Genomic DNA, 27,562 nt, shown 5'->3' on the forward strand with positions numbered 1-27,562 from the left:
GCAAATCTCTTCACATTCCCTGTGTCCCGTTACTTCTGTTCTTCCCAAACACACATGACCTTCCTCCTTCCTTTCAGGACCTTTTTACTCCCCCAGGTTCCGAGCTCTGCTTTGTACTGGCGAAACAAGACACAAGCAGGAGGCTTCTGCCCATGGGCTCCCGAGCAGTCACCCCTGCTCGACAGCAGTGGACATCTTTTAAAGACATGGTTGCTTCTAAACATCACCATTTCTCTCATAAGTAATCCATGAATAGAATCCGGTCAGCATTTCGAGCAGGAGAATGCCAGGGAAACTCTCAGAAGTGCAAAAATTTTACCGATCTAATTAGAGGCAGCTCACCCCCCAGCTCCACACTGCATTTTCCACAGCCCCACAGGTTTGGGTGGTTTGAAGGACTTTGGTCCCACGGACACAGCTGCATGGCAGTGTTGGTGTGTGAGCCACACCTGAACCCCTTCTCCCCAGAGAGTACGAGAGAAAGAACAAGAGCAGCATGGACAGGAGGGGAAGATGGAGAAATGCTCCTGCTGAGGGAGGAAAGGGACCTATAGACAGTGCTCAGGAGTTTCTCCTCCTTGGTGTGTGGCGGCTGAGGAGGCACCTCAGCCAGAAACCCCACAGCCTTGATGTCAGAAGCTCTGCTGGGCCAGAGAGGAGACCGGGGGGGTTTCAGTAGAAGGCGCCCTCATTACAGGAGATGGCAGGAAGGTGCCCGAATCACCCTCCCAAGGCACATGGGAGCTGCTCTCTCTCTCCCCCTGCCCAGGGCTCTGCTGCCTGGAGCTGTCCCTGCTGGGAGATCCTTCTCTGGCAGCACGCCTCCTCCCCGGCAGTGCACACAGAACCCATCATGGATGCTGTGTGCTCAGCTCTGCCCCGCAGACACCTCCTGGCAGCAGAAGACTGCCCAGGAGCATCCCTGTGGGTGCAGGCTCTGACAGGAACATCTGACTGACCCTGATAAGGCTGGAAAGGTGATGCTGGGTGCTATCTGTAAGCTGTAGGGCATTGATTTTTCTTAATCCCAGAATTATTCCCCTCCCAAATTTGGAGACTCAGTGCTTTCTCAAGAATGGGAAGATGAATGTCCATGTCTCACTCCTCACACAGAAAAGGAAAAGCAGAAGACTGAAAGCACTAAATCCTTCCCTTTCAGGTACCCTTGCCTTGATGTTCTTCTTGAAACGTGTCCTCTGCCACTGCCCTTGAGCTGTGAGCAGCCCTGACCCACGCAGTTCTCCCTCACAGAAGCAGAACCCTGCCATGCAAGGAGTTGCTCTTTCCACCCACAGCTTCTCCCCACAGCACTATGGGAGCTCCCTGGGCAGGCGCAGAGCTGAACCTGGCAGGCGGCAGAGTCCCTGCCCCGGCACACAGCCCCCGGGGTGCAGGGACCCTGCTGGTAAGGACAGCCCTGCCCACCCCTGCCTGCACACCTATCTTCAAGCCCCAGAGCCCTCCCTGGGAGAAGGCAGTTGACCTTCATTGTCCCTCTGATGGTGCAGTGGAGCATCCCTGCTCTGAAGCACAATGTCGTCCTCCACACCAGAAAAGCCAGGAGAGCCATCCTGACAGCTCCGATCAGCCATGGCATGTGCCAGGTGTAGGAGACACTGCCAGGAACTCATCCGCATTGCCCCACAGCCAGAGACTTACCATGGGAAAGGCTGTGAAGGGTTCTCCCCCTGTACGCTCTCTCCTGTCCTCCCACCCCAGACTGCCTTTACCTCTCTCGCCCTCCCCTGCTCTGCCCTCGCTGCCTGCAGGCAGTGCTCTCAGCCCTGCTGCGCTGTGCAGAGGAGCTGCTCCTGGGCAGAGCTGTCTCTCTGCAGCGCTGCCCGCTTGCCAGGAGCTCCATCTGTCCCAGCAGCCCAGCCCAGCTAAGCAGCAGAGGACCAGCCCACGGTGGCACTCTCTCTGTGCCCTCTGGTCTCAGAGAGAGATGTCCCTGGAGCTCCAGGGGAACCTGCTGGGAAACAAGCTGAAGTCAGCACTGATGTTTTCTCCCTCTGCTGGGCAGGGAAACTTCTATCCAGCGGTTTCAATTCTCAGTCTGAGAAAGAATGAGGTCCAAGATTACCTTTTTTGTTGTTGTTGTTTTAGTATTAGAGAGAACACCCAGACAATGCCAGGGAGCAATCTCCTTTTCCTGTTAGGAGGGAAGGCATTTAGTTGAGTCAATGGAGGTTTCTCAGCCTGGGTTTCTAGTCCCTGGGGCTACAAGAGGAGTTAGCTCCATCCCATGCCCACCACAAACCCCCAGCAGGTGGCATTCCTCTGGCCTCACTTCACAAGGGCAAAAAAGCGGCTCCTGCATGTGATCTCCTGGTCTCAGCTCCCTTGCAAATTATCAGAGAGAGAGGGCAGGAGGAAGATGTTCGGACACAGACACCTGGGGACATCTTTGGTGCCAGAGGTGACCAAGAGGCATGTTGGGAATGGCAAGCTGTAGTGGAGCAGTTCATAGAGACAGGGCAGCATCTGGGGGCATCTTGGTGGAGGCTGTTGGGAAATCCCTTTGGCCAACTTCAATGACACAAGGTGTCCATGTGGAGGACAAGTGCCCCTGTAACTCTTCCTTCTGCTCAGGGCAGCCCCTAGAGCGATTCAGCTGACCAAATAGAGTCACGTGGCATGGGCAGAGCTCAGTCTCTCTCTTCTCTATCAGCTGTCTTTTCCACATGTCCCCGGAGTATGATGGCAGTTGTCTCACGTGCATCCCTTCATTGCCTGACCTCATTCAGGGCAGCTGAACCTCAATTTAGTTTACAAGTTCTGTCCTGCAGTGCTCAGGGAGGTGCCAGGGCTGTTCAGAACAATTTCATGCTCTGGACAGGGATAGCAGAGGTCCTGTACAGGAACCCTGTCCCCACCCAGCCTGGCTGTGTGACAGGCATCACCCAGATCATCTCAGACAGAGTGGGTGCCTTTGGGCCAGTGACCGAATCCCACCCAAGTGGCACAAGATCTGTCCCTTCTCTCCCCAGAGACACTGGGCAGCGCCTGAACAGCAAGCACATCACACCGGGTTCTCGTCTCGTGTTCCTTCACTCTCAAACTATGCTGGATCTTCTCTCCTGATTTTTTTAGCCATCTCCTTGACAATACAATCATGGATCAGGCCAATGATTTTCACAGTGAGCCTGAACCACAGCATGTCCACACCAAGGACATTTTCAACATAATTTATTCTTCTTGAGACCAGCTTGATCTCCACCACAGAGCTTGCTCCCTTTGTGTGCACCTCATTTCTTCTTCATACTGCCATCTGCCACCCACTGCAGCATGTCTCTGCTCTGAGCAGCTGAGGTCTTGGGGCCTTGGAAGCAGGTTTCCCTCTTGCGAGTCTGCTCTCAGCCCAAGTGTGCCACAGCTGAGGTGCTGCAGCCCAGCCATGCCCCAGGGCCTTCAGCCTGGGCACAGAGAGGAGGGTCTGGAGCTGTGTGTGCCATCTCTTCATTGCACTTGGAGGGAAGAAGAGCTGAGCAGTGTTGGGACATCTCCCATGACTGGGGTGCTGTGATGGATGGGTACAGGATGATCAGGAGGGCAGAAATTTTGAGAGAGGCTTGCCCTCAGGGTGAAGGATCTGCTTAGATTTGTGGAGCTCCTCTAGGTGATAAATAAACTGGGTGAACCCCTGTGTGTAAGGGTCAGAAAAGAGACCCGTAAGGGTTACATTGTGGTGGGAGACAACGAACCTATTTACATCACCTTGGGAACTTTAATTGCCCTGGCATTCACTGGAAGGGGACCACAACTGCATGCAAACTGTCCTGGAGGCTTCTCGAGAATATTGGTCAAGACACAGCTTAGGATCCCAGTCTCTATAGCACAGCTGCCAGATTGGCCAACAACGGTAATACTCATCTGCACCTGTTAATTTCAAAGAAGGTAGTGCTGGACATGGACGTTACAAGAATCTGAGCTTTGGCTATTGTGGCCATGAAATAGTGGGGTCTGCCCTCCCAAGAGGAAGGAGAATAGAAGAGTGTAGGTGCTAGACCTCAGAGGAGCAGCCTTTGTCCTAGTCTTGTGACTTTTAGTCGGGGAGCCCATGTGAGCGGCACAGAAGGGCAGCAGAGCTCAGTATACCTCATCTGCAAGGACAGCATCTGTCAAGTAGGAGAGTGTAGTCATACCAATAGTCAGAAAAAAACAAACCCAGCTGTCAGGAGAGGAGCTTGGGGAAACGGGAAATTCATGGGGAAGCTCCATAGAGAAAATGAAGCATGCGAGATGTGGATGCACATGTTAAAACACAGGAAGAATTCAGAAATACAGTTGGTTTTAGAAAAGCCACAGGTATTATAGAGCTGACACTTGCACGGAAGTTCAAGGGCACAAGGATGAGCTGTCACTCCTCCAGGAACTTTTAAAGAAGACCTGAACATAATGTGCGGCCGCTGCTGAATTCGGTAAGAGCATGTGTAGATAGATCTGAGATTTTCTGTGTTTTCTTCTCTCCTCCTTCTTCACCAGCAAGGCCTCCCAGTTCCATGTGCCTAAGAGGCAAAACCCCACGCAAAAGCCAGCAGTGGATGGAGATCAAGTCTGCGGGTACTTAGCTAAGGCCAAGCCTTAGTAGTCCATTGGAGCAGATGGGATGAATCTAAAGATGTTGGGAGAGCAGCCCAAGGTCACAAGAGGGCTGCTGTGATACATTTTGGAAGGTCGTCATGACTGAAGAATCCACATGCATTGTAGGGAAGTCACAGGCATTGGCAAAGCCTCAGAAAACCACAGTGCTGGCAGGAAGGAAGCAGGCACAGGCGTAGGAGTGTGTAGCTGTGGTGGGGGTGGCCAAGGGCCTTGCTGGGGCTTTGACACCCCAACAGAACTGAGACCCTTGTCTGCTTAGCTATGGCTTCTGTCTCTTCCACTGTGCGCCATGAGAGGACACCAGATTCTGACAGCTCCGGTGCATTTTTTCTCCTCGCCTGCCCTCCACAGAGCCTGGGACGTGTACTACTGCTGATCTGCACCTGGTGTTACACAGTCCCACATTGCATTGCCCCCAGGAAGAGCCCAGAGTATTTGGAGAGGCAAAGGATACCCCTCCGCAGGGGATGGGGCTCTGGGCTTGACCAATCTGCTTGGTGAAGCACATCAAGGGCTTTCACAGGGGTCACGGAATCACAGAGTTTCAGAGTTGGAAGGGACCTCTAGAGATCATCTAGTCCAACTCCCCTGCTAAAGCAGGATTGCCTAGACCACATTACTCAGGACTGCATCCAGGCGGGTCTTCAAAACCTCCAGAGTAGGGGACTCCACAACCTCCCTGGGCAGCCTGGGCCAGTGCTCTGTCACCCTCACTGTAAAGAAGTTTTTCCGTGTATTTGAACGGAACTTCCTATGTTCTAACTTGTGTCCATTACCCCTCGTCCTGCCACTGGGAACCACTGAAAAGAGCCTGGCTCCATCCTCCTTCATCCCACCCTTTAGGTACTTCTATGCCATAATAAGGTCTCCCCTCAGCCTTCTCTTCTCCAGGCTAAAGAGTCCCAGCTCTCTCAGCCTTTCCTCATAAGGGAGATGCTCCAACCTCTCAGTTATCTTAGTTGCTTTATGCTGGACTTGTTTCAGCAGTTCCCTGTCCCTCTTGAACTGGGGAGCCAGGAACTGGACACAATATTCCAGTTGTGGCCCCACCAGGGCAGAGTAGAGGGGGAGAATGACCTCCCTCAACCGACTGGCCACACTCTTCCCTATGCAGCCAGGATGCCATTGGCATTTTTGGCTACAAGGGCACTTTGCTGGGCCCTGGATAATTTATCATCTATCAGGACCCCCAGATCCTTCTCCTCAGAACTACTTTCCAGCAGGTCCGCCCCTAACCTATACTGGTGCTTTGCATTCTTCCTCCCCAGGTGCAGGACCTTGCACTTGCTTTTGTTGAACCTCATTAGGTTCTTCTCTGCCCAGCTCTCCAGCCTGTCCAGGTCATGCTGGATGGCAGCACGGCCCTCTGGGGTATCAGCCACCCCACCCAGTTTGGTATCATCAGCAAACTTGCTGAGGATACACTCTGTCCCCTCATCCAGGTCATTGATAAATATATTAAACAAAATTGCACCGAGTATTGACCCCTGTTGGACACCACTGGTTACAGGCCTCCAGCTAGACTCTGTGCTGCTGATCACAACCCTCTGAGTTCTGTCCTGCAGCCAACTCTCAATCCACCTTGCTTTCACCTCATCTAGCCCATACTTCCTCAGCTTCCTAATGATGATGTTATGGGAGACAGTGTCAAAAGCCTTGCTGAAGTCAAGGTAGATGACTTCTACGACTCTCCCCTCATCCAGCCAACCAGTTAGAGAAAAGCTATCAGATTGGTCAAGCATGATTTACCCTTGGTAAATCCATGTTGACCGCTTCCAATAACTTCCTGTTCCTCAACGTGTTTGGAGATGACAACGTGATGAACATACAGATGTCTATGGGACCTGATGAGATGTATCTCAGAGCCTTGAGGGAATGGGCTGATGTAGTCGGCAATCCACTCTCCATGATATTTGAAAATTCATGGCAGTCAGGTGAAGTCTCTGTGGAAAGGAAAACAGGGCACCCATTTTTAAAAAGGGTGGAGAAAAGGACCCTGGGAACTCCCAACCTGTCAGCCTCACCAATGTGCCTGGAAAGGTCATGGAACAGATCATCCTAGAAGCTATGCTAAGGCCCATGGAGGACAGGGAGGGGATGCAAGGCAGCCAGCATGGCTTCACCAAGGACAAGTCCTGCCTGTCCAACTTCGTGACCTTCTATGCTGGAGTGACTAAATCAGTGGACAAGGGAGAGCTACAGATGTCTTCTCTGTGGGATTCTGTGGGGTCTTTGACACAGTCCTCCACAACACCCTTCTCTCTAAATTGGAGAGAGAAGGATTTGATGGATGGACTGTTCAGTGTCTGAGAAATTGTTTGGATAATGGCATCCAGAGGGTAGTGGTCAACAGCTCAATGTCCAGACAGAGATTTGTGACAAGTGGTGTCCCTCAGGGGTACTGTATTGAGACCAGTACAGTTAAGTATCTTCATCTTCACCAACATAGACAGCGGGACTGAGTGCACCCTCAGCAAGTTAGCAGACAACACCAAGCTGAGTGGTGCGGTTGACATGCCTGAGGGACAGGATGCCATCCAGAGGGACCTGAACAAGCTGTAGAAATGGGCCCATGTGAACCTCATGAAGTTCAACAAGGCCAAGTGCAGTATCAGTGCAGGTTGGGGGATGAGGGAATTGAGAGTAAATCTGCCAAGAAGGTTTTGGGGGTACTGGTGGATGAACAGCCAGGCATGTGTACTTGCAGCCCACAAGGCAAACCGTATCCTGGGCTGCATCAAAAGAAGCATGGCCAGCAGGGTGAGGGAGGGGATTCTGCCCCTCTGCTCTGCTCTGCTCAGACCCCCCTGCAGTGCTGCCTCCAGTTCTGGAGCCCCCAACATAAGAAGGACATTGACTTGTTGGAACGGGCTCAGAGGAGGCCACGAAGATGATCAGAAGACTGGAGCCCCTCTGCTAATGAGGACAGGCTGGGAGAGTTGGGGTTGTTCAGCCTGCAGAAGAGAAGTCTCCAGGGAGACGTTGTGGCCTTTCGGTACCTAAAGGGGCTTATGAGAAAGATGAGGACAAACACTTTGGTTCAGCCTGTTGTAATAATGGTTTTAAAGTAAAAGAGGGTAAATTTAGACTAGATATAAGGAAGAAATATTTTATGCTGAGTTTGGTGAAACACTGGCACGGGTTGCCCAGAGTGGTGGTAGATGCTCTGTCCCTGGAAACATTCGAGGTCAGGTTGGAAGGGGCTGTGAGCAACCTGATCCAGTTGAAGATGTCCCTGCTCGCTGCAGGGGGTTTGGGCTAGACGACCTTTCATGGTTCCTTCCAACACAAACTATTCCATGCTTCTCCAATTCTATGACAAGAAAATGACGAAAGCCCTAGAGGGCATGACTTGTTTGTTCAGCTTAGAGAAGAGGAGCCTGAGGGGTGACCTCATTGCTGTCTTCAGTTTCCTCATGATGGGGAATGCAGAGGGAGGTGCTGACCTCTTCTCTCGCGTCTGTTGATAGGATACAAGGGAGTGGCTTGAAGCTGTGTCAAGGAAAGTTCAGACTGGCTATTGGAAAAATGTTCTTCCCTAAGAGGGTGGTCAAGCACTGGAACAAGTTCCCCAGGGAAGTGACCATGACCCCAAGCGTGCCACTGTTCAACAAGCGATGTTACAATGCTCTTAGATACAGGCCTTAACTTGTAGGTTGCCCTGTGTGGAGTCAGGAGGTGGACTCGATGATCCTCATGGGTCCCTTCCAACTCAGGATGTTGTACGACTGTATGATGCCCATCCAGTTCCACCTTGTCTGTGAGTAAGAGTCCAAACGCAGCCAGCTCATCAGCTTTTTCTGCCAGAACCTGTCTCCAGCATCCTCTGCAAATCTCCTGGTCTGATTCTTTCCAGCCCCGCTGACCTTGCAGCAGATTTTGCGGTGCTTACGCTACCCATGTAACCCAGGACTGGTGACTACAAGGCTTCCTCCGAGGCAAGGCTCTCCGCACTCTACGCTCCCCTTAGCACAGAGCACACCTCCACCACCTCATCACCCTGCCTGCCTTCCTGAGGAACCATACCCATCCACGGCTGCCCTCCCACCGCTCAACCTGTCCCACCACAGCTCTGGAGGCAGGGCAGAGACAGATGCTGGTAAAGAGGAGGCGGCTGGATGTGGGATGTGGAGCTGGTCAGAGATGGTGACTCAGAGGAAAAGAGGGTGAGAAGCAGGCAAAGGTGACCCAAATTGAGGTGTTGATTGTGAGGTCACTTCTTTTACAGGACCCTGACTGGCCAGCAGCTGGGAGGAGCCATTTTGAGGGAAAGCAGCACATCACGGAGCCGCCTATTCCAACAGAGAAAAAACAGGGGCAGAGTAAAATTCGGGGCAGAGGGGAGGGACTCTTGACTGCTCATGCAACCATCAACTCCAGGTGAGCTTTGCCTTTTCTGAAAACACACCCGTGTGACACAGGCAATAAATATCAAAGTCTTTTCTGTAGCCTGTCCTTGCTGTCACTTCCTAACGGCTGTGTCAAGGCCACTGCCAGTGCACTGTCCCACCACTGGCCCAGCCCTGCTGCCCCAAATGTGGTCCCATGGCCCTGCTGCACAGGAACTGCAGAGGGTAAGTTCATTCAGGGGTGGAGAGATGTACCCCTGGCACAGTCCCCTGACAGCCTTCAGTGCTCTTTCCATATCAGCCTTCCTGATTGGGCAGCCTCCCCCAGTGCCCTAGTCACACAGAAGCTGCCCCAAGCTCATTCTCTTTCTCACATCTTATTTCTGACACACGTGTGGTGCCCCGTTCTTCTCCAGGGACATCCAGAGAGGGTTCCTCCCCACAGAGATTTTTCCCCAGCTGACCAGGTCCGTGTTACCTGGGCAGACATTCCTGGTTCCCTCCTGGGGCTCCCTGCAAGGCCTCCTCAAGCTGGTGGTGCCGCTTTGCAGAGCAAGGCGGTTGTAGAGCCCTTGGGCCACAGGGTGACCCCACACTGGCTGGGCTGGTCAGGCTGGGGAGCGGACACTTCCCATGGGGCTGTGGAATATCACAGGACATTCCAACTCTCTCTGGGAGTGTTCAGGGTTGTCACGGGGTCCAGTCCATGGCTTCTTTTGAAGGGGACATGAATCACTCCCCAGTCTCCCTCATGCCTGCTGTGTCCCCGCTGCTTATCCTGACATTGCAGAGCCCTCATTAGACCTTACTGGCCTGTCCTTCCTTTGCTTTTACCTTATTGTGAAACTCCACCCACTGTGCACCGAAGAGAAGGCACATGGTGTCTCTGGAGACTTCATGTGCTCTCCTGGTGGCTCCTGATACTTCCCTGAAGGACAGGAGTCTGTTAGTAGCCCCTCCACATGTGAGACAGCCCCCAGCAGGTACCTCTTGACCGTTCAGGATCTCCAGTGGCACTGGGCACTCACAGGTCAAGGCTCAGTCCTGTCCTCATTCCGTTATACAACACCCCATGCTCTCATCCCCAAAGTCCATTCAGCACCCAAGCACATCACCAAGGCCTTTTAGCCTGCAGCTCCCTGAGTGTATTGTGTGCTCCACTTTGGGGAAAAAAAGCCAAAGCTTCACACACAGTACTGGTGAAAACCCCTTTTATTACAAAGATGCCACAAAGGAAGCCACTATCAGTGTGGTGATAGACTCAATTGCAGGTCTCTGGGTAAGACAGACTGGGTTCATCCTCTGAAGAAGTGGGACAAAAGCAACTATTTGTGGACAGACAGGTTTATTACTGACACAATGACCACAAGAAAAAAAATGCCTGAGATACATATAAAGTCACTGGTGAAGAGAGGTGGGCAACTCATTGTTGCTGAAGTATACTGGTAGAATCAGTTTCTTCAGGGCATCCTCGATCTCCTGGTTCCTCATGCTGTAGATGAGGGGGTTCACTGATGGAGGAACGACTGAGTACAGGACTGCCACCACCAGATCTAGAACCGGGGAGGACACGGAAGGGGGCTTCAGGTAGGCAAATATGCCAGTGCTGACAAATACGGAGACCACGGCCAGGTGAGGGAGGCACGTGGAAAAGGCTTTGTGCCGTCCCTGCTCCGAAGGGATCCTCAGCACGGCCCTGATCTGCACATAGGACAGCACAATGAAAACAAAACACCCAAAGACTAAAAAGGCAGTAAGCACTAGAAGGCCAAATTCTGTGAGGTGGGCATCTGAGCAGGAGAGCTTGAGGATGTGGGGGATTTCACAGAAGAACTGGTCCAGGGCATTGCCCTGGCAGAGCGGCAGTGAAAATGTATTGGCCGTGTGCAGCACAGCATAGAGAAACCCACTGCCCCAGACAGCTGCTGCCATGCGGACACAAGCTCTGCTGCCCAGGAGGGTCCCGTAGTGCAGGGGTTGGCAGATGGCAATGTAGCGGTCATAGGCCTTGACAATGAGGAGAGAAAACTCTGCTCCAAGCAAGAAGATAAGCATAAAGACCTGTGCAGCACACCCTTGGTAGGAGATGGCCCTGGTGTCCCAGAGGGAATTGGCCATGGCTTTGGGCACAGTGATGGAGATGGATCCGAGGTCCAGAACAGAGAGGTTGAGGAGGAAGAAGTACATGGGGGTGTGGAGGCGGTGGTCGCAGGCGATGGCGGTGATGATGAGGCCGTTTCCCAGGAGGGCAGCCAGGTAGATGCCCAGGAAGAGCCAGAAGGTCAAGAGCTGCAGCTCCCGTGTGTCTGCGAATGCCAGGAGGAGGAACTGGGTGATGGAGCTGCCATTGGGCATCAGCTGTTTCTAGTATGGGGGCTCTGTTGAAGGAAGGAAAAGACAGGAAAAATAAGGACAGACTTCTGTGAACAAAGCCACTCCATTGTCATAGAAATCACCCCAGTTGAAATGCATTTCCTTTCTCTGGTTGATGCTGGCTGAGTGTGATGTGAGGAGCAGGTCCTCTGCCCGTGTGCTGCTGAGGAGTCAGCCCTGCTCTGCTGCAGTGGGTACAGGGGAGCCGTTTTGTGACGGCTCCCATGGTCACAAGGGGTGTCAGATGTAATCCACCTCTCATGGAAAAGTTCAGTATCTGCTCTCAGGACTATTCAGAGTGTTGGCTGCAGAGCAGAGGCTTAGCATGTCCTTTTAATAATTTTGTCTGATGTTTTATTTTCTGTGATAACATCTCAGGAATGTAGAAATCCTCATTTTGATAACTAATCGCATTATGATTCTTGAGATGGAGCAGACAAAAGGGCCGATCTCTCTGTGGCTTAGAGCAAACTCAGGAGAGCTGCTGTGTCCATCAGTTGTTTTCCTGTATCTGCCCTGCACTTTCACTTGTGCTGCCTTGAACATGACTTCACACACAAATTACTCTTTTAAAAAACCCAAGAAACTGAACACGTACAGGATCAGGGGAGCACTTGTTGAAAGGGCACATCTGCGCACTCTTCTCTGTCCCAGCCCAGAGATGGAGCTGTGATGGAGAGAGCAGGACACAACTACTCCCCGAGAGAAGCAAAGCACTCTGAGACAAGAGTGCCCACCCCCGAGGAAAGGCTCAGCACTCCCCAGGACCCGACGGCAGAGCTGTGCCTCACTGGGGGCAGCTCGCAAGCCCCGCAGGACCGGCAGAGCAGGCAGTCGGGGTGCCGCAGAGGAGATGCTCTGAAGAGAGAGTGCTCTCACGTCCCAGCAGACAGCACCCAGCAGACACCTCCATGGAGGAGCCCAGGAGAGCTGGCTGAAGGCAGCCTCCCCCCGGGCGTGTTGGCAGTTTCCCCCCGGCCCTTGCCCCTGTCTCTGCTGCCTGGGGCTGTCCCTGCCAGGAGCTGTTGCTCTGTCCCCAGGTCTCCCCCTGCCAGTGCTGCCAGAGCCCATCCCACCCGCTGTGTGCTCAGCTCTGCCCTGCAGCCCCCTCCCAGCAGCAGGGCACTGCCCAGGGCCAGCTCTGGCTGGGCAGGCTCCCGTGGGGACAGCAGAGACACCGGAAGGGCTGCAAAAGCCACACTGATGCTGCCTGTGAGCCACGGAGTGGTGATTCCTGACACTCCGTGGTTTATTCATCTCTAAGAGAAACAGATTCAGAATTTCACTGCCTCCTCTTGCACTGTCAGATGAATTTCTGTGTCCCATTTTCCATGCAGGGAACCCCAAGTATAAGACAGGAAGAACAGGTCCCTTCCCTTTCAGGCAGCCCCCGCCTTGCTTTGCTGCTTGAAAATTCCCCTGGGAATCCCCTGCAGTGATATGGATCTGTGAACAGCCCTGACCCACACAGCACCCTCTCCACAGCAGGACCCTGCCCTGCCAGAGGTTGTGCTCCTTCCACCCACAGCTTCTCCCACACAAGCTCCGTGGGAGCTCCCCGGGCAGGCGCAGAGCTGACCCTGGCAGGCGGCAGAGTCCCTGCCCCGGCACACAGCCCCTGGGGTGCAGGGACCCTGTTCGCCAGGACAGCCCTGCCCACCCCTGCTTGCACACCCACCTTCACACATATTCACATTTCCCAACAAGAGCCCTCCGTCCCCCCTTACAGATCCCACAAGCTGTGGGTTATTCCAGCGTTAGGAGATGCCTCCAGCAGCTCCACCGGCATTGCCCTGCACCCACAGACTCACCCTGTGCAGCACTGCCAAGATTTCTCCTCCAGTGAGCTCTCACTCCTCCTCCCAGTCCTGACCACTGTGAAGCTCTCTCTCTGCCTCGCTCATCTCCCTGAGGTCCCCTGGCACTGCCCTCAGCCCTGCTGCGCTGTGCAGAGGAGCTGCTCTTGCTCAGAGCTGTCTCTCTGCAGCTCAGACCACGTGCTGGCAGCTCCTTCCGTCCCAGGAGCCCGGCCCAGCTCAGCAGCACAGCACCAGCCCACTGCACTTTAACGACCCCTCTGGTGGGTTTGGTGCTGAGTCCATCAACCTCAGACCTGAGAGGAACCTGAAGAAACCTCTCAGGGACTCCAAGTCAGATGCAAACTCCAAAGTTTCTTGTGGTGTTAATGGGTCCCGTGGGCATGAGTGGCAGAGACAGCAGCCATGACCAGAGACGTGAAGAGGTTGGTTGTGTCAGGGGGCTTCTTCCAGCTTCGCCACAACCCCCTGTCATCTCCACCACAGGCTGTCCTACAGTGTCACCTCACCCGTGCGTAGGCTGTAGCCATCCCCCCGGCTGCCCCACCTTGCTGTCACCTTCCTTCACTGCTCTCTCTGTCCTCCATGGCTATTCCTTGAAACACCAAGCCTTGGGCTCATCCAGACTCCTTCTGGGTTATGTGTTATTGCACAACACTTCCCTTGGAAGGTGTTGTCTTCCTCCTCGTGTCCAGTCTGGACTTTGTGCCATTATTTCTTTCTCATGCTGTTTTGCACCAGGAAGAAAAGCTCCACCAGCTCTGAAACCACCCTGCAAGCACTCTCAGGCTACTCCTATCCTGTCCTCAGTCTCCACACCAGTCAGCCCACAACCCTCAGCCTCTATGGTCATGCGCTTGAGGCCTCCAAACCCCATCTTGGGCGGTCTCTGGGCACTCTCCATGGGGTTTGCAGATGAAAACATAGTGGTCATAGACCAAGAAAGACGGACTGTGACTTTTTATCAAGGCCTGTAGGAGCAGGAGAAGGGGCAATGGCTTTCAACTGAAAGAAGGTAGATTTACTTTGGCTATAAGGAAGAAAGAGTTTGCAATGAGGGTGGCAAGACACTGGAAGAGGTTTCCCGGAGAAGCTGTGGATGCAACATTCCTGGAAGTGTCCGAGGACAGAAGTTTTGAGCAACCTGAACTAGTGAAAGATGTCTCTGTCCATGGCATGGGGGGGGGGGAGCGGGGTGACAACTAGGTGATTTTTTAGTTCCCTTCCAACCCAAACCATTCTATAATTCTTGGATTCTGATATTCCCAACTCCTTCTCCACAAGCTGTAAATACCTACCTACACCATGCAGGCATTTTAAGCTGACCTTGTCCCACACCCTGCCATAAAAAAGAAGGAACTGCCATTTCTAGAACATGAATTTCCATATTTTCAGAGGAACAATTCAAAAGCCCAACAGGTAAAACATCATTTGAAGATCACTCCGATCTTCAAAAAAGGCAAGAAGGAGGAGCCAGGGAACTACAGACCAGTTAGTCTCACCTCTGTCCCTAGGAGGGTAATAGAGCGACTCATTCTGGACGTCATCTCCAAACACGATGAGGAACAGGAAGTTATTGGAAGTGGTCAACATGGATTTACCAAGAGTAAATCATGCTTGACCAATCTGATAGCTTTTCTATAACTGGTTGGTTGGATGAGGGGAGAGTCATAGATGTCATCTACCTTGACTTCAGCAAGGCTTTTGACACTGTCTCCCATGACATCCTCATTAGGAAGCTGAGGAAGTATGGGCTAGATGAGGTGACAGTGAGGTGGATTGAGAGTTGGCTGCGGGACCGAACTCAGAGGGTTGTGATCAGCGGCACAGAGTCTAGTTGGAGGCCTGTAACCAGTGGTGTCCCCCAGGGCTCAATACTTGGTCCTATTTTGTTTAATATATTCATTAATGACCTGGATGAGGGGACAGAGTGTATCCTCAGGAAGTTTGCTGATGATACCAAACTGGGTGAGGTGGCTGACACCCCAGAGGGCCGTGCTGCCATCCAGCGTGACCTGGACAGGCTGGAGAGCTGGGCAGAGAAGAACCTAATGAGGATCTACGAGAGCAAGTGCAAGGTCCTGCACCTGGGGAGGAAGAATGCTAGGCACCAGTACAGGTTAGGGGCTGACCTGCTGGGAAGTAGCTCAGAGGAGAAGGATCTGGGGGTTGTGGTAGACAGTAAATTATCCATGGCCCAGCAATGTGCCCTTATTGCCAGAAAGGCCAATGGAATCCTGGGCTGCATAGGGAAGAGTGTGGCCAGTTGGTCGAGGGAGGTCATTCTCCCCCTCTACTCTGCACTGGTGAGGCCACAACTGGAGTGCTGTGTCCAGTTCTGGGCTCCCCAGTTCAAGAGGGACAGGGAACTGCTGGAGCGGGTCCAGCAAAGGGCAACTAAGATGATTAAGGGATTGGAGCATCTCCCTTATGAGGAAAGGCTCAGAGAGCTGGGACTCTTTAGCCTGGAGAAGAGAAGGCTGAGGGGAGACCTTATTATGGCGTACAAGTACCTAAAGGGTGGGTTGAAGGAGGATGGAGCCAGGCTCTTTTCAGTGTTTCCCAGTGGCAGGACGAGGGGTAATGGGCACAAGTTGGAGCATAGGAAGTTCCATTGAAATACAAGAAAAAACTTCTGTAACTGTGAAGAAGGGTGACAGAGCACTGGCCCAGGCTGCCCAGGGAGGTTGTGGAGTCCCCTTCCCTGGAGATTTTCAAGACCCGCCTGGATGCAGTCCTGAGTAATGTGCTCTAGGCAAACCTGCTTTAGCAGGGGAGTTGGACTAGATGATCTCTAGAGGTCCCTTCCAACTCTGATAATTCTGATTCTGTGATTCTGTGAAACATGGACAGAGAAACCGTTTGCTGTGGTGGGGCATCTCGGGAGTCTGCCCTGTCCCTGGGGCAAAAGGACGTTCCTAGGGTGCCCTGGACCAATTGTCTCATGCCACTCTGGGCAGGAATGTTGTCATCTGGGGCTGCAAGCTGCCTGGGGAGGAGATCTCCTCAGCATGCCAGCTGGGTGGACATTCTCAGTGGCCTCCATGTGCTGCTGTGGGACCAGTCCCAATGGGTCTTCTGTTCTGGTCTGGGCTTGGGAGAGGGCAGGAGGTGGCCAGATTCAGGGAGGGTCTGGGCTGGCAGGGCTGGCAAGTGCCCCGGAGAGGGAAACCCCAGGGAAGGGCTGAAGTGTGGGAGTGTGCAGGCTGGGGTCACACAGCAGTGTCCTGGCACAGTCGGGCTCCTGCAAGAGACATGACGGAGCAGCAGAGCAGTGTCTGGGCTGTGCCTGTGCCCGCTGGACACCCCGGGGAAGTTGCCTCATGGTCACCATCATGGTCCAGCCAAGAACAACCTCCATTTTCAGCACTGGACATCACCCCAGCTCAGAGACCCCGCTGCAGTGCACTGCCTCTGCGTGGGCAAGAGAAGGACTCGTGTCTCTGATCAGCCGTGTGTGTATGAGGAGTGCCCGAGGCCAGCTGAGGTGTGGGCACCCCACAGAGCTCTGACATTTCTGTGTGTGACTGCAGGAACAAATCCCCACCGTCCCAGGGATGTTCATCTCCAGTGTCCTGGACAGGCTCACTGCAACTGCTCGTGCCTGCTACGTCACACTGTCCTGTGATTCTGCATTGTGCCCTCAAATGTGCCAGCTCAGCCAGATAGGTTCCGAGGTCTATGGAGAAGGCAGATGTCAAACCCATCTTCCAGAAGGGCAGGGGTGAGGATTGGGGTAATTACAAACTGGTCAGCCTTCCTCAGTCCCTTGGAGGGTGATGGGGTCCGTCCTCCTGCAGCCACCTCGAGGCAGTGGAAGGACAAGAAAGGCTTTGCTGGACCAGAATGGTTAGGGGAAACAAGGGCACGTTGTGTACCCGGCATTGTGCATGACCTTGACATCATCTCCTTATAGCCATATTGATGCTCTCTGGGCTGAAGCAGTGGATGGTGTGGTGGGTGGGAAGTTGGCTAGATGATCAGGCCAAAATGTCCAGAGTGGCACAAAGTGCTCCCAGAAGCCAGTCATAACCAGAATCCCTCAGTGATCAGCATTTGGGCCAACGTTGTTGAATGTCCTTATTACTCGCCTGAACGATGAAGCCCCACCCAGGAAGAGGACGTGGGTATGGGTTTGCTTGTCCCTTCTACCTGAGTATCTGAAGGGACAGCAGCAGGCATATGGCTTGCCTACATCTACCCACAAAGCTGAAAGGCCAGCAGCAGCATCCAGGTGGTTTAGAAGATCACAGTGAGGTCACTTCTGTCTTGTCACCTGAAAGGCTTGACGTTGTAAGTCACTGATGAGTTAGGTTGCCTGCCTGGAAGGTCCTTTCTGAGAGTTTTGAGATTTCCTTGGAAGTGGGAAAATGCAGGAGAGAGAAAAAATGCTTTATAGTGCAGCTGGGAAAGTGGGAAAGTGGTGACGATCCCATGGCTTTCTGTTCCAAGAAACAGCCGGTTAGGGCACAGCGACATCAGTGAAGGTACAGAAATTCCCAGGGGAGAGCAAGGTGGGGAAGCAAGATGGGTGTCTACAGCCTGGAGGAAAATTGGGTCAAAAGTGGGACAACCAGCACTGGAAATTGCCAAGGCTGCTGGCAAATCTGGAATGCACAAACAGAACCCAGGTCTTTGCCGTCTGGGCAATTGCATTTCTCTTGGCGACCAAGGGCTATGAAACCATCCAGATCTTAGCTCAAGTTCCCCATGAGGACCAGGACCCGCAGAAGGCCTCGTCTAATTCTTTTTCCTCCCCTGCAGATCAGAAGGTCTGTAGCAGACACCCACCATAGCATTGCCCATGTTGGTCTGCATGATAATCCTCATCCATCAACTCTCAGCTGACTCATTGTCCATCTCCAAGCAGAACTCCATGTGTTCCTGCAGCTCTCATACAGTCCCTTCCCTTCCTGGTCCAGGCCTATAACCTTACCAGTACCAGATTCCCAGGACCCCACAGTTTCTCTTGCAGATGCTTTGGACCACCTGTTCCCTCCACTAGACAGTTCCCAGAGCCTCTGGTCTCTCCGGTATCCAGTCATGGTCTCTCTCATACCTGGCTCCCAGGTCTCTATCCCACTGGCTGGCTTCTCCAGCCTCATGTTTACCAGCAGTTACACACACTGACCCACCCAGCAACATGATAGGCATTCACGCTGGGCTCTCCATTTCTGCCCCCCTCAGGTGCACTAGCCCCTGTGACTTGTCATCCCCACTCCAGTGGCTGGCGCTCACAGCTCCATACCTACCAAGAGCAGAGAGCCCCGTCACCCCCGCAGCACTTTGGTGGAATTGGAGAAGAAGACCGGAGAGGCTGGGCTGATCACTTGCAGGCCATGGCCACACAAGGGGCTTTACCAGCAACCTCTTTAAACATAATGGGCTACACTCAGGCCCTTTTCTTGAGGTTTTCTCAAACTGGTCCATTCCCAAACAACCTTCATTCCTCCTTTGGAATTTCCATGACACCTAATAGTAAGTCTTGCACAAGCCCCAGGTGCTGTTTCTGTTAACACGCAATGAGCATCACACTCCCAGAGACAGTAACCCCCACCCTCAGTCTGGAAGGTCACCCCTGGAAGCTCTCCCATTGACCTGTGTCACTTGGCCTGTCTGGAGTGCAAGTTAATTTTCCTCACAGCAGTCTGTGTGGTGCTGTATTTTGGGTTTCTGAGCCAAACACACGCAAACACACTGCTGGTTTGGTTGTTGTGTAGCAGTGCTTACACAGTGTTGAGGTTGGGGTGTTTTTGTTGGCTTGTTGATTTTTCAGATTATTTTCCCTGGTGATGATGAGGCTGTTTCCCAGGAGGGCAGCCAGGTAGATGCCCAGGAAGAGCCAGAAGGTCAAGAGCTGCAGCTCCCGCGTGTTTGCGAATGCCGGGAAGAGTAAGTGGGTGATGGAGTTGCCATTGAACATTTGTTTGACTCTGAGCATGGAGCACTGTTGTAAAAGAAGAAAACAGTGACAAGACACAGCAGACTTCTTTGAGCCTCCATTGACTCAGCTGAATCCCTTCCCTCCAAACAGGAAAAGGAGATTGCTCCCTGGCATTGTCTGCATGTCCTTTTTAATAAGAAATGAAAAAAGATATTCTTGGCCCTCCATCTGTCTCTGATTGAGAAATGAACTGCTGGACAGAAGTGTCTCTCCCAAGCTGAGGGAGGGAACATCATGGATGACTTCAGGCTGTTTCCCAGCAGATTGCCCTGGAGCCCCAAGGACACCCCGAGGGAGCCCAGAGGGGGCAGAAATGCTGCAGTGCGACAGCCCAAATATGCGTTCTTACCCTCAGACAAGGGCATAGCCAGGATGAGCTGGAGCATGTGCTTTTCGACATCCATGGCGTAACTGCCAAGGCATGGTGAGACAAGGCAGACCCCTGGGCGAATGGGATGGGAACTGGCTTTTCAGGAGAGACAGGCTGGAAGGATCTGGTGTGGGGTAACCCCAGAGCGATGAAGTTTCTTTGATGCATCGAGCTCCTTCATGATGAAGGCTACAAGTTGGGTGAGCCCTTGTGAATGAGGGTCAGAGGAAGGGCCAGTCAAGGTGACATGGTGGTGGGAGATGAGGAACCAACAGTCAAGGTGGGGAAGCTGGCACAGTCTTGTTTAAGGAACCCAATGGAAGTCTCTGGATGTAGGAGCCTGGGCCTCACTGGGGACGTTAAAGGCCCTGGCATTTCCTGGAAGTGGTACACAGCAGTGTGAAAGAGTCCAGGAGGGTTCTGGAGTGTCTTGGGAGAGCTCCTCAGCACAGCTGCCAGACAGGCTGACAAGGGCAATGCAAGCCTGGATGTCATTCTTGCCAGCGTGGAAGAGATGGTCAGGGACTTGAAGGTCCTTGTAAGCCTTGGCTCTCGTGACACTGAAGCAGTTGCAACACAGCTCCCAAGGAGAGCGAGGAAGGAAAGGCAAATGGCAGACATCTGAGGAGGAAACTTCAGCCTGGTCCTGGGAGTTTGAGTGGGGATCTCATGGTTGGCAGCAATGAACGGCAGCCGAGCTCAGTACAGCTGATCTTCAAGGACAGCATCTTCCAAGCACAGAAATGGTCTATATCAAAACTCAGCTGAAACTTCAAAGTCAATTCAAGGGCACCATAACGACCTGGTAGTACTTCAGGGAAAGTGGAAAAAGAAGCACAGATAAGACGGTATCACTGCTAAAAAGTGGGCATAGATAGATCTATGTTGTGTGCTCTCTGACTGCGTTATCACCAGCAAGGTCTCCCAGGCCTCTGTGTTTCAAGGCGGCAGGACTCTAGAGGAAAACAGCCAACGGTGGATAGGAATCAAAGCAGGGGCTACTTGAGCAAAGTCAAATGTTACCAGTCAGAAGGGACCAGATGCATAATTCTGTACTTCCAGAGAGGGAGAGAAAGGGCCATCAGCTTGCTGGTGCATGTCCATGGCCTATGAACCAATAATGACAATTTACAGACCAGCATCAAAGTTGAGAATATGAAGACTTCTTACACACTTCTAACACCAAGTTGTTTCAGCTTCTGCCTAACATCTTCCTTCAGGGGTTGATGAAGTTGCCCACACAGAGGCGTCCACTGCCTCAGAGATACCCGTGGGTAGGTGATGGCCCCACATGGCACTGGGTCACATGTCTCAGGTCTGCGGGGAGTCTTTCAGCAATAGGAGTTAGAGGAGAGGCAGTGTAGCGAAAGTATCTCACTTGACACAACTCATTTCTTTCCCTTTGATTAAAGGGAATTCTTGACAATTGCACCCAAGCTGTCCAGCGCTGGAGGGGAATGAGAAACGAGTGTGTCTAGATGCTGCAGAGTCTCCTAACGGTGCTCCTTTAACCCAGATACACTGGGATTACTGCAGATTTGGCTATTCAAAAGAGAGCATTTTGTTCACTTTTTCTCTTTGCTTCCCTCTGTGGATCGAGGGAGCTCATGACATCAACGTGTGCCTCACTGTGAGCAAAGATTGAATATGGAGAAACAGAGGCCATTACAGGGAGGGCTTTGGGGTCTTTGGATCTGGGCTTGGCAGACAAATGTGTTTTCTGTTGGTCTAATGCCATCTGCTGTGAACAGTGGACTTCAGAGGAAGTAACGTGGAGTGCATTTAAAGCAGAAGAGTGTATTTTATTTTTTATTGAACCATCTTTTCCTTTGTTTTTGTTTTTGTTTTTGTGACATTTAAGAAACATCCCACATGTCTGCGTGCAGCTTGTTCTCTAGGTAAAATTGGTGGAAACTGGTGCCAATGGACTGCAGTGGAGGAAGCTCAGCTGTGAACAAGGCTGTTGTAGTCCCGGGTGGCTGAAGAGAGAAATGGGGGTTGGGGGGGTTGGGACAAAGACTGCCCACAGAGTGTCTGACATAAAGGGTCTTGACTGCCCTACACATTCAGCCTCCATTTGGAGATGTTCGCTTTCAGTAGCATTTGGAGATTGCCGATATCACTTAATGTGTAAGAAGACAAATGAAGACAAGTGGGGAAAAAAGGAAGTCCTTCCTTACAGTTTTTTAGTATTGAAATATTGTCACTGTTGACATCTCTCTCATTAAGCAGATAAGAACTGAGGAGTGGAGGAAATCATGGTCAGAGCCCTGGCTTGAGAGCTGTGCATGTGAATGAGCCCTCTGGTGCCACGTTCCTGAACTGCAGATCCTGACAGGCTGACCAAGCCTCTGGAGAAGGAAAAGGCAGCAGCAAAGCTGCAAGTTTCTGAGGGTGTTAGCGAGCCCCACTGAGGGCCATCACTGGAGAGACCATGGAGGGAATGACCAGGAAAGGGACCATCCGTGGGGGCTGGTGAAGCAGGAAGTCAGAGGCACTGGTTACAGGTTGAAAATCCAATGTGTATGTGGCTGTGAAAGCCCTGGATGTGTTTCATCAAGCTGGATGTTCAAGCCCTGACCCGCTTCCCCTAGCAATGGGGATCCTTTCCCTCGGGAATGGGATTTCTTTCCCTCATGGGACACTCAGGGCTCCTCCTGGGGGCAGTGAGATGTGGGGGTGTATGATGCCCAGTGCAGGACAATGCGAGGGCTCCTCCTTGGCTCTATGGAGTAAGTGGTGAGTGAAGTGGTAGGAAAGCGCTGGAGCTGAAGGGACCTGGTGTCCTCTCGGGGTCCTGAGGAGAAGAGACAGCAGCCATAGTCGGTTGCACGAGGACTGCAGTTCTATTGGGTAGTCCCAGCCCCCACAAAGGGGCCATCCCCACCACAGGCTGTCCTACACAGTCCTATCCCAGTGACTATTTCTCGGCAGATATTGACCACCACCCCTCCGTCCCAACGTAACCCTGAACCGATGGCATCCCAAGCTCTACTGATGACTCTCTGTCCTCACTGAATATTGCACAGAGAAAAACACCACGCAAAGCTGTGGTGTTCTGAGGTTTTGCCATTGGCTGTCACTTCCCAAAAACATTGCAGCTTTGCTTCAGAGCAGAGAAACGCTGGAGTGGATGGCACATGGCAGTGCAAAGAAGAAATGAGGTTCTCACAAAGGGAGCAAACCTTTCTCAGTCCAATGCCAAAGAGAAGAAGAGCTGGGCTGTGCGGTCTGAGCAGGAGAAGGGTTTGCTGTCTGTTGTGTTACTGCTTCCATGAGGGCCTGTGGTGGAGGTGAAGCTGATATCAGGAAGGAATAGAAGACGTCGAGAGTGTCCTTAGTGTAGGCTTCATGTGTTTCAGGACCACTGTGAAAATCATTGGCCTGATCCATGATCGTGTCATCAAGGGTTAAACACTGGAGGTGAGAAGAAGCAGCAGAGTTAGAGAGCGAAGGAACACAGTAGGAGACTCTGGTGTGATGTGCTTGCTGTTCATGCACTCTACTGGAGAGAGAAGGGACAGAGCTTGGGCCACTGCAGGGGTGGGATTCAGTCACTGGCTCAAAGGCACCCACTCTGTCTGAGATGCTCTGGGTGATGCCTGTCACACAGCCAGGCTGGATGGGAACGGGGCTCCTGTACAGGACCTCTGCTGTCCCTGTCAGGAGCATGCAGTTGTGCTGGAGAGACCTGGCACCACCCCGAGCACTACAGGACAGAATCTGTAAACAAAATTGAGGTTCAGCTGCCCTGAATTAGGTCAGGCAATGAAGGGATGCACGTGAGACCACTGCCATCATACTCCAGTGAGATGTGGAAAAGACAGCTGATGGAGAAGAGAAAGAGAAAGACTGAGCTCTGCCTGTTCCACGTGACTCCATTTGGTCAGCTGAATCCCTCTAGGGCCTGTCCTGGGCAGAAGGAAGAGTTACAGGGGCACTTGTCCTCCACGTGGACACCTTCTGTCATTGAAGTTGGCCAAAGGGATTTCCCACCAGCCTCCACCAAGATGCCCCCAGATGCTGCCCTGTCTCTCTGAATTGCTCCACTAGAGCTTTCAGTTCCCAGCATGCCTCTTGGTCACCCCTGCCACCAAAGATGTCCCCAGGTGTCTGTGTCCAAACATCTTCCTCCTGCCCTCCCTCTCCATTATTTCACAAGGGAGCTGAGACCAGGAGCTCACATGCAGGAGCCGCTTTTGTGCCCTTGTGAAGTGAGGCCAGAGGAATGCCACCTGCTGGGGGTTTGTGGTGGGCATGGGATGGAGGTAACTCCTGTTGTAGCCCCAGGGACTACAAACTCAGGCTGAGAAGCCTCCATTGACTCAGCTGAATCTCTTTCCTCCAAACAGGAAAAGGACATTGCTCCCTGGAATTGTCTGAGTATGCTGTCTAATAAAAAAAGAAAAAAAGGTATTCTTGGTCCTCAACTTGTCTTTGACTGAGATTTGAAACTCCTGGACAGAAGTGTCTCTCCCCAGCTGAGGGAGGGAAAATAAGTGATGACTTCATCCTGTTTCCCAGCAGGTTCCCCTGGAGCCCCAGGGACACCTCCAGGGAGCCCAGAGGGGACAGAAAAGCTGCTGCCCTGGGCTGGTCCTCTGCTGCTGATCTGGGCCGGGCTGCTGGGCCGGAGGGAGCTCCTGGCAAGCGGGCAGCGCTGCAGAGAGACAGCTCTGCCCAGGAGCAGGGCTGGGGGCACTGCCTGCAGGCAGCGAGAGGAGACCTGCGAGGAGGAGAGAGCTTAAAGGCAGTTGGGAGTGGGGGGTGCTGAGAGCTCAGTGGGGCAGGAATCTTCACCGCCCTCTGCGTGGTAAGTCTCTGGGTGCCGGGCAATGCATCTCCAGTTCCTGGAGGGATCTCCTCAAGCTGCTCCGTCTGACAGCTGCTGGGCTCTGTGTAGGAGGACTCTCTCAGTTTCTGTGCCGTAGAGGAGGAGGATGTGCTCCAGAGCAGGGCTTCCCTGCTGCCTGGTGAGAGGGACAGAGCCTGAGTGCTGCCTTCTGCCGGGGATGGCTGTGGAGGTGTGCGTAGGGGTGTGCAGGCAGGGGTGGGCAGGGCTGTCCTTGCCAGCAGGGTCCCTGCACCCCTGGGGCTGTGTGCCGGGGCAGGGACTCTGCCGCCTGCCAGGGTCAGCTCTCCGCCTGCCCAGGGAGCTCCCACGGCACTGTGGGGAGAAGCTGTGGGTGGAAGAGTGACCACCAGCAAGGCAGATGCCTTCTGCTGTGGAGAGGCACCTGTGTGGGTCAGGGCTGCTCCCAGATCCCCATCACCCCCACGACATTTGCAGAGGGTCACAGTATCACAGTATCACAGTATCACAGTATGCTAGGGATTGGAAGGGACCTCAAAAGATCATCTAGTCCAATCCCCCTGTCGGAGCAGGAACACCTAGATGAGGTTGCACAGGAAGGCGTCCAGGCGAGTTTTGAATGTCTCCAGAGAAGGAGACTCCACAACCTCCCTGGGCAGCCTGTTCCAGTGCTCTGTCACCCTCACTGAGAAGAAGTTTCTTCTCAAATTTAAGTGGAACCTCTTGTGTTCCAGCTTGAATCCATTACCCCTTGTCCTATCATTGGTTGCTACTGAGAAGAGCCTGGCTCCATCCTCATGACATTCCCCCTTTATATATTTATAGACGCTAATAAGATCACCCCTCAGTGTCCTCTTCTCCAAACTAAAGAGACCCAGCTCCCTCAGTCTTTCCTCATAAGGGAGATGCTCCACTCCCTTAATCATCTTAGTTGCTCTACGCTGGACTCTCTCCAGCAGCTCTCTGTCCCTCTTGAACTGAGGGGCCCAGAACTGGACACAATATTCCAGATGCGGTCTCACCAGGTCATAGTAGAGGGGAAGGAGGACCTCTCTCGATCTACTAACCATCCCCCTTCTAATACAGCCCAGGATGCCATTGGCCTTCTTGGCCACAAGGGCACAGTGCTGGCTCATGGTCATCCTGCTGTCCAGCAGGACCCCCAGGTCCTTTTCAAGAAGGACATTGAGTCACCTTTCCCCTGAAAGGGAACAAGTCTGTGCTGTGAAGTTTCTCCTTTTGGCTGGCTGGGTGGGCAGTGGGAGGTGGGAATGGATTTCTCCCCATGGGAGCCTGCCCAGCCAGAGATGCCCCTGGGCAGCGCTGTGTTGCCAGGAGGGGTCTGCAGGGCAGAGATGAGCACACAGCGGGTGGGATGGGCTCTGGAGCACTGGCAGGAGGAGACCCAAGGGCAGAGAAGCAGCTCCAGGCAGGGGCAGCTCCTGGCAGCCCAGACACGGGCAGGGGGAGAGAGGGAGCTGCTGCCAGAAATGCGCGGGCAGGGGGATCCTGGCACCTCCCGCCATCCCCTGACCTTCAGATAAGTGCTCCGCAGCAAGCCTCTGCTCTCCTCTCCCACCCACCCCACAGCCACAGGGTCCAGGGCATGAGCTACCTCCTTGGCAGCTGCACCTCCAGTCCAGGAGAAGTGTGTGTGTCCTACACAACAAACAGGCAAAAAACAAGTGCTGGGCAGTGACATTGGCTGTGAGGGGGAGAGCACAGCTGGGTGAGGAGAAGGCTTCACTGCACGCCCGTCTGCCTCCCTCTCCTCCCTTCATTTTTTCAGAGCACAGATGCATTTCTCCTGTTTCCCCACCCATCTGTAGTACTCTGGATCTCGGGAGTTAGGGTAGGGGTGTGAGTCGGCTTCTCTTCCGCCTCTGACCCTGGGAGTCTTGCCCCAGAGGTGCCCTCATGGAAAACAGGTGTTGAAGTAGTATCTTAGCCAGTCATGGAGAGTGCCATTAAGTTGGTGTGGTCGGGGAATGATCTGGGTCATTCCTCATTCAGCTGAGGGAGAGGGATTTCTCTGAGGAATAGCATGGGGTTTTCCTGAGAGAAGTCTCTCCCAGATTTCACTGCCTTTTCCTCCTTGGACAGGTCCCCCTGCCCAGAGGAAGCAAATGTCCAACAGCAGCTCCATCACCCACTTCCTCCTCCTGGCATTCGCAGACACACGGGAGCTGCAGCTCTTGACCTTCTGGCTCTTCCTGGGCATCTACCTGGCTGCCCTCCTGGGAAACGGCCTCATCATCACCGCCATCGCCTGCGACCACCGTCTCCACACCCCCATGTACTTCTTCCTCCTCAACCTCTCTCTTCTTGACCTGGGCTCCATCTCCACCACTGTACCTAAAGCCATGGCCAATTCCCTCTGGAACACCAGTGCTATTTCCTACCAGGGCTGTGCTGCACAGGTCTTTTTCTTTTTCTTTTTCATTTCAGCAGAGTTTTCTCTTCTCACTGTCATGTCCTATGACCGCTACATTGCCATCTGCCAACCCCTGCACTACGGGACCCTCCTGGGCAGCAGAGCTTGTGTCCGCATGGCAGCAGCTGTCTGGGGTAGTGTTTTTCCCTATGCTGTGCTGCACACGGCCAATACATTTTCACTGCCCCTCTGCCAGGGCAATGCCCTGGACCAGTTCTTCTGTGAAATTCCACAGATTCTCAAGCTCTCATGCTCACATTCAGATTACCTCAGGGAAGCTGGGCTCCTTGTAGTTAGTGTCTTACTAGGATTCAGGTTTTTTGCTTTCATTCTCTTTTCCTATGTGCAGATCTTGAGGGCGGTGCTGAGGATCCCATTGGAGCAGGGACGGCACAAAGCCTTTTCCACGTGCCTCCCTCACCTGGCCGTGGTCTCCCTCTTTCTCAGCACAGGAATGTTTGCCCACCTGAAGCCCCCCTCCATCTCCTCTCCATCCCTTAACCTGTTCGTGTCATTTCTGTACTCGGTGGTGCCTCCAGCAGTGAACCCCCTCATCTACAGCATGAGGAACCAGGAGCTCAAGGATGCCATATGGAAACTGGCTCAATGGACATTGCTTCACCAACCCTAACCTCTCTCCCCTTCTCTGCACTTTTTTCCGAGTTTATCTTCGGCTGGGTGCTCATTTTTTTTCCCTTCTGATAATCTTTCTTATAGATCATATTCTAGGCTTATACTACTTCTCCTCAGGCTTGATCATGTTGTGTCTGACACATGCACATTACTGAATTAGACGAGCAATGTCCAATAGCAGGTCTTCAATAAAAGGGCATCTCCTGGGTGCAGTGCCTGAAGCC

The 27,562-nt window shown here is 53.0% G+C and overlaps 2 protein-coding genes across 2 annotated transcripts; one reads left to right on the forward strand and one right to left on the reverse strand.

Annotated features, from left to right (window-relative positions):
* Positions 1-10,352: 10,352 nt before the first annotated feature.
* On the reverse strand, positions 10,353-11,309 carry LOC309684254 (olfactory receptor 14C36-like; the record flags this gene model as incomplete). The annotated part of the gene is made up of 1 exon (XM_082500187.1): positions 10,353-11,309. One exon carries the CDS (start codon positions 11,307-11,309, stop codon positions 10,353-10,355), a length of 957 nt encoding a protein of 318 aa, XP_082356313.1.
* Positions 11,310-26,397: 15,088 nt separating this feature from the next.
* On the forward strand, positions 26,398-27,336 carry LOC309684255 (olfactory receptor 14A16-like; the record flags this gene model as incomplete). The annotated part of the gene is made up of 1 exon (XM_082500188.1): positions 26,398-27,336. One exon carries the CDS (start codon positions 26,398-26,400, stop codon positions 27,334-27,336), a length of 939 nt encoding a protein of 312 aa, XP_082356314.1.
* Positions 27,337-27,562: the final 226 nt, after the last annotated feature.

This window comes from Vanellus vanellus, assembly GCF_965231255.1.
Source record: "Vanellus vanellus genome assembly, contig: HAP1_SCAFFOLD_45, whole genome shotgun sequence".
Taxonomy (NCBI): Eukaryota; Metazoa; Chordata; class Aves; order Charadriiformes; family Charadriidae; genus Vanellus; species Vanellus vanellus.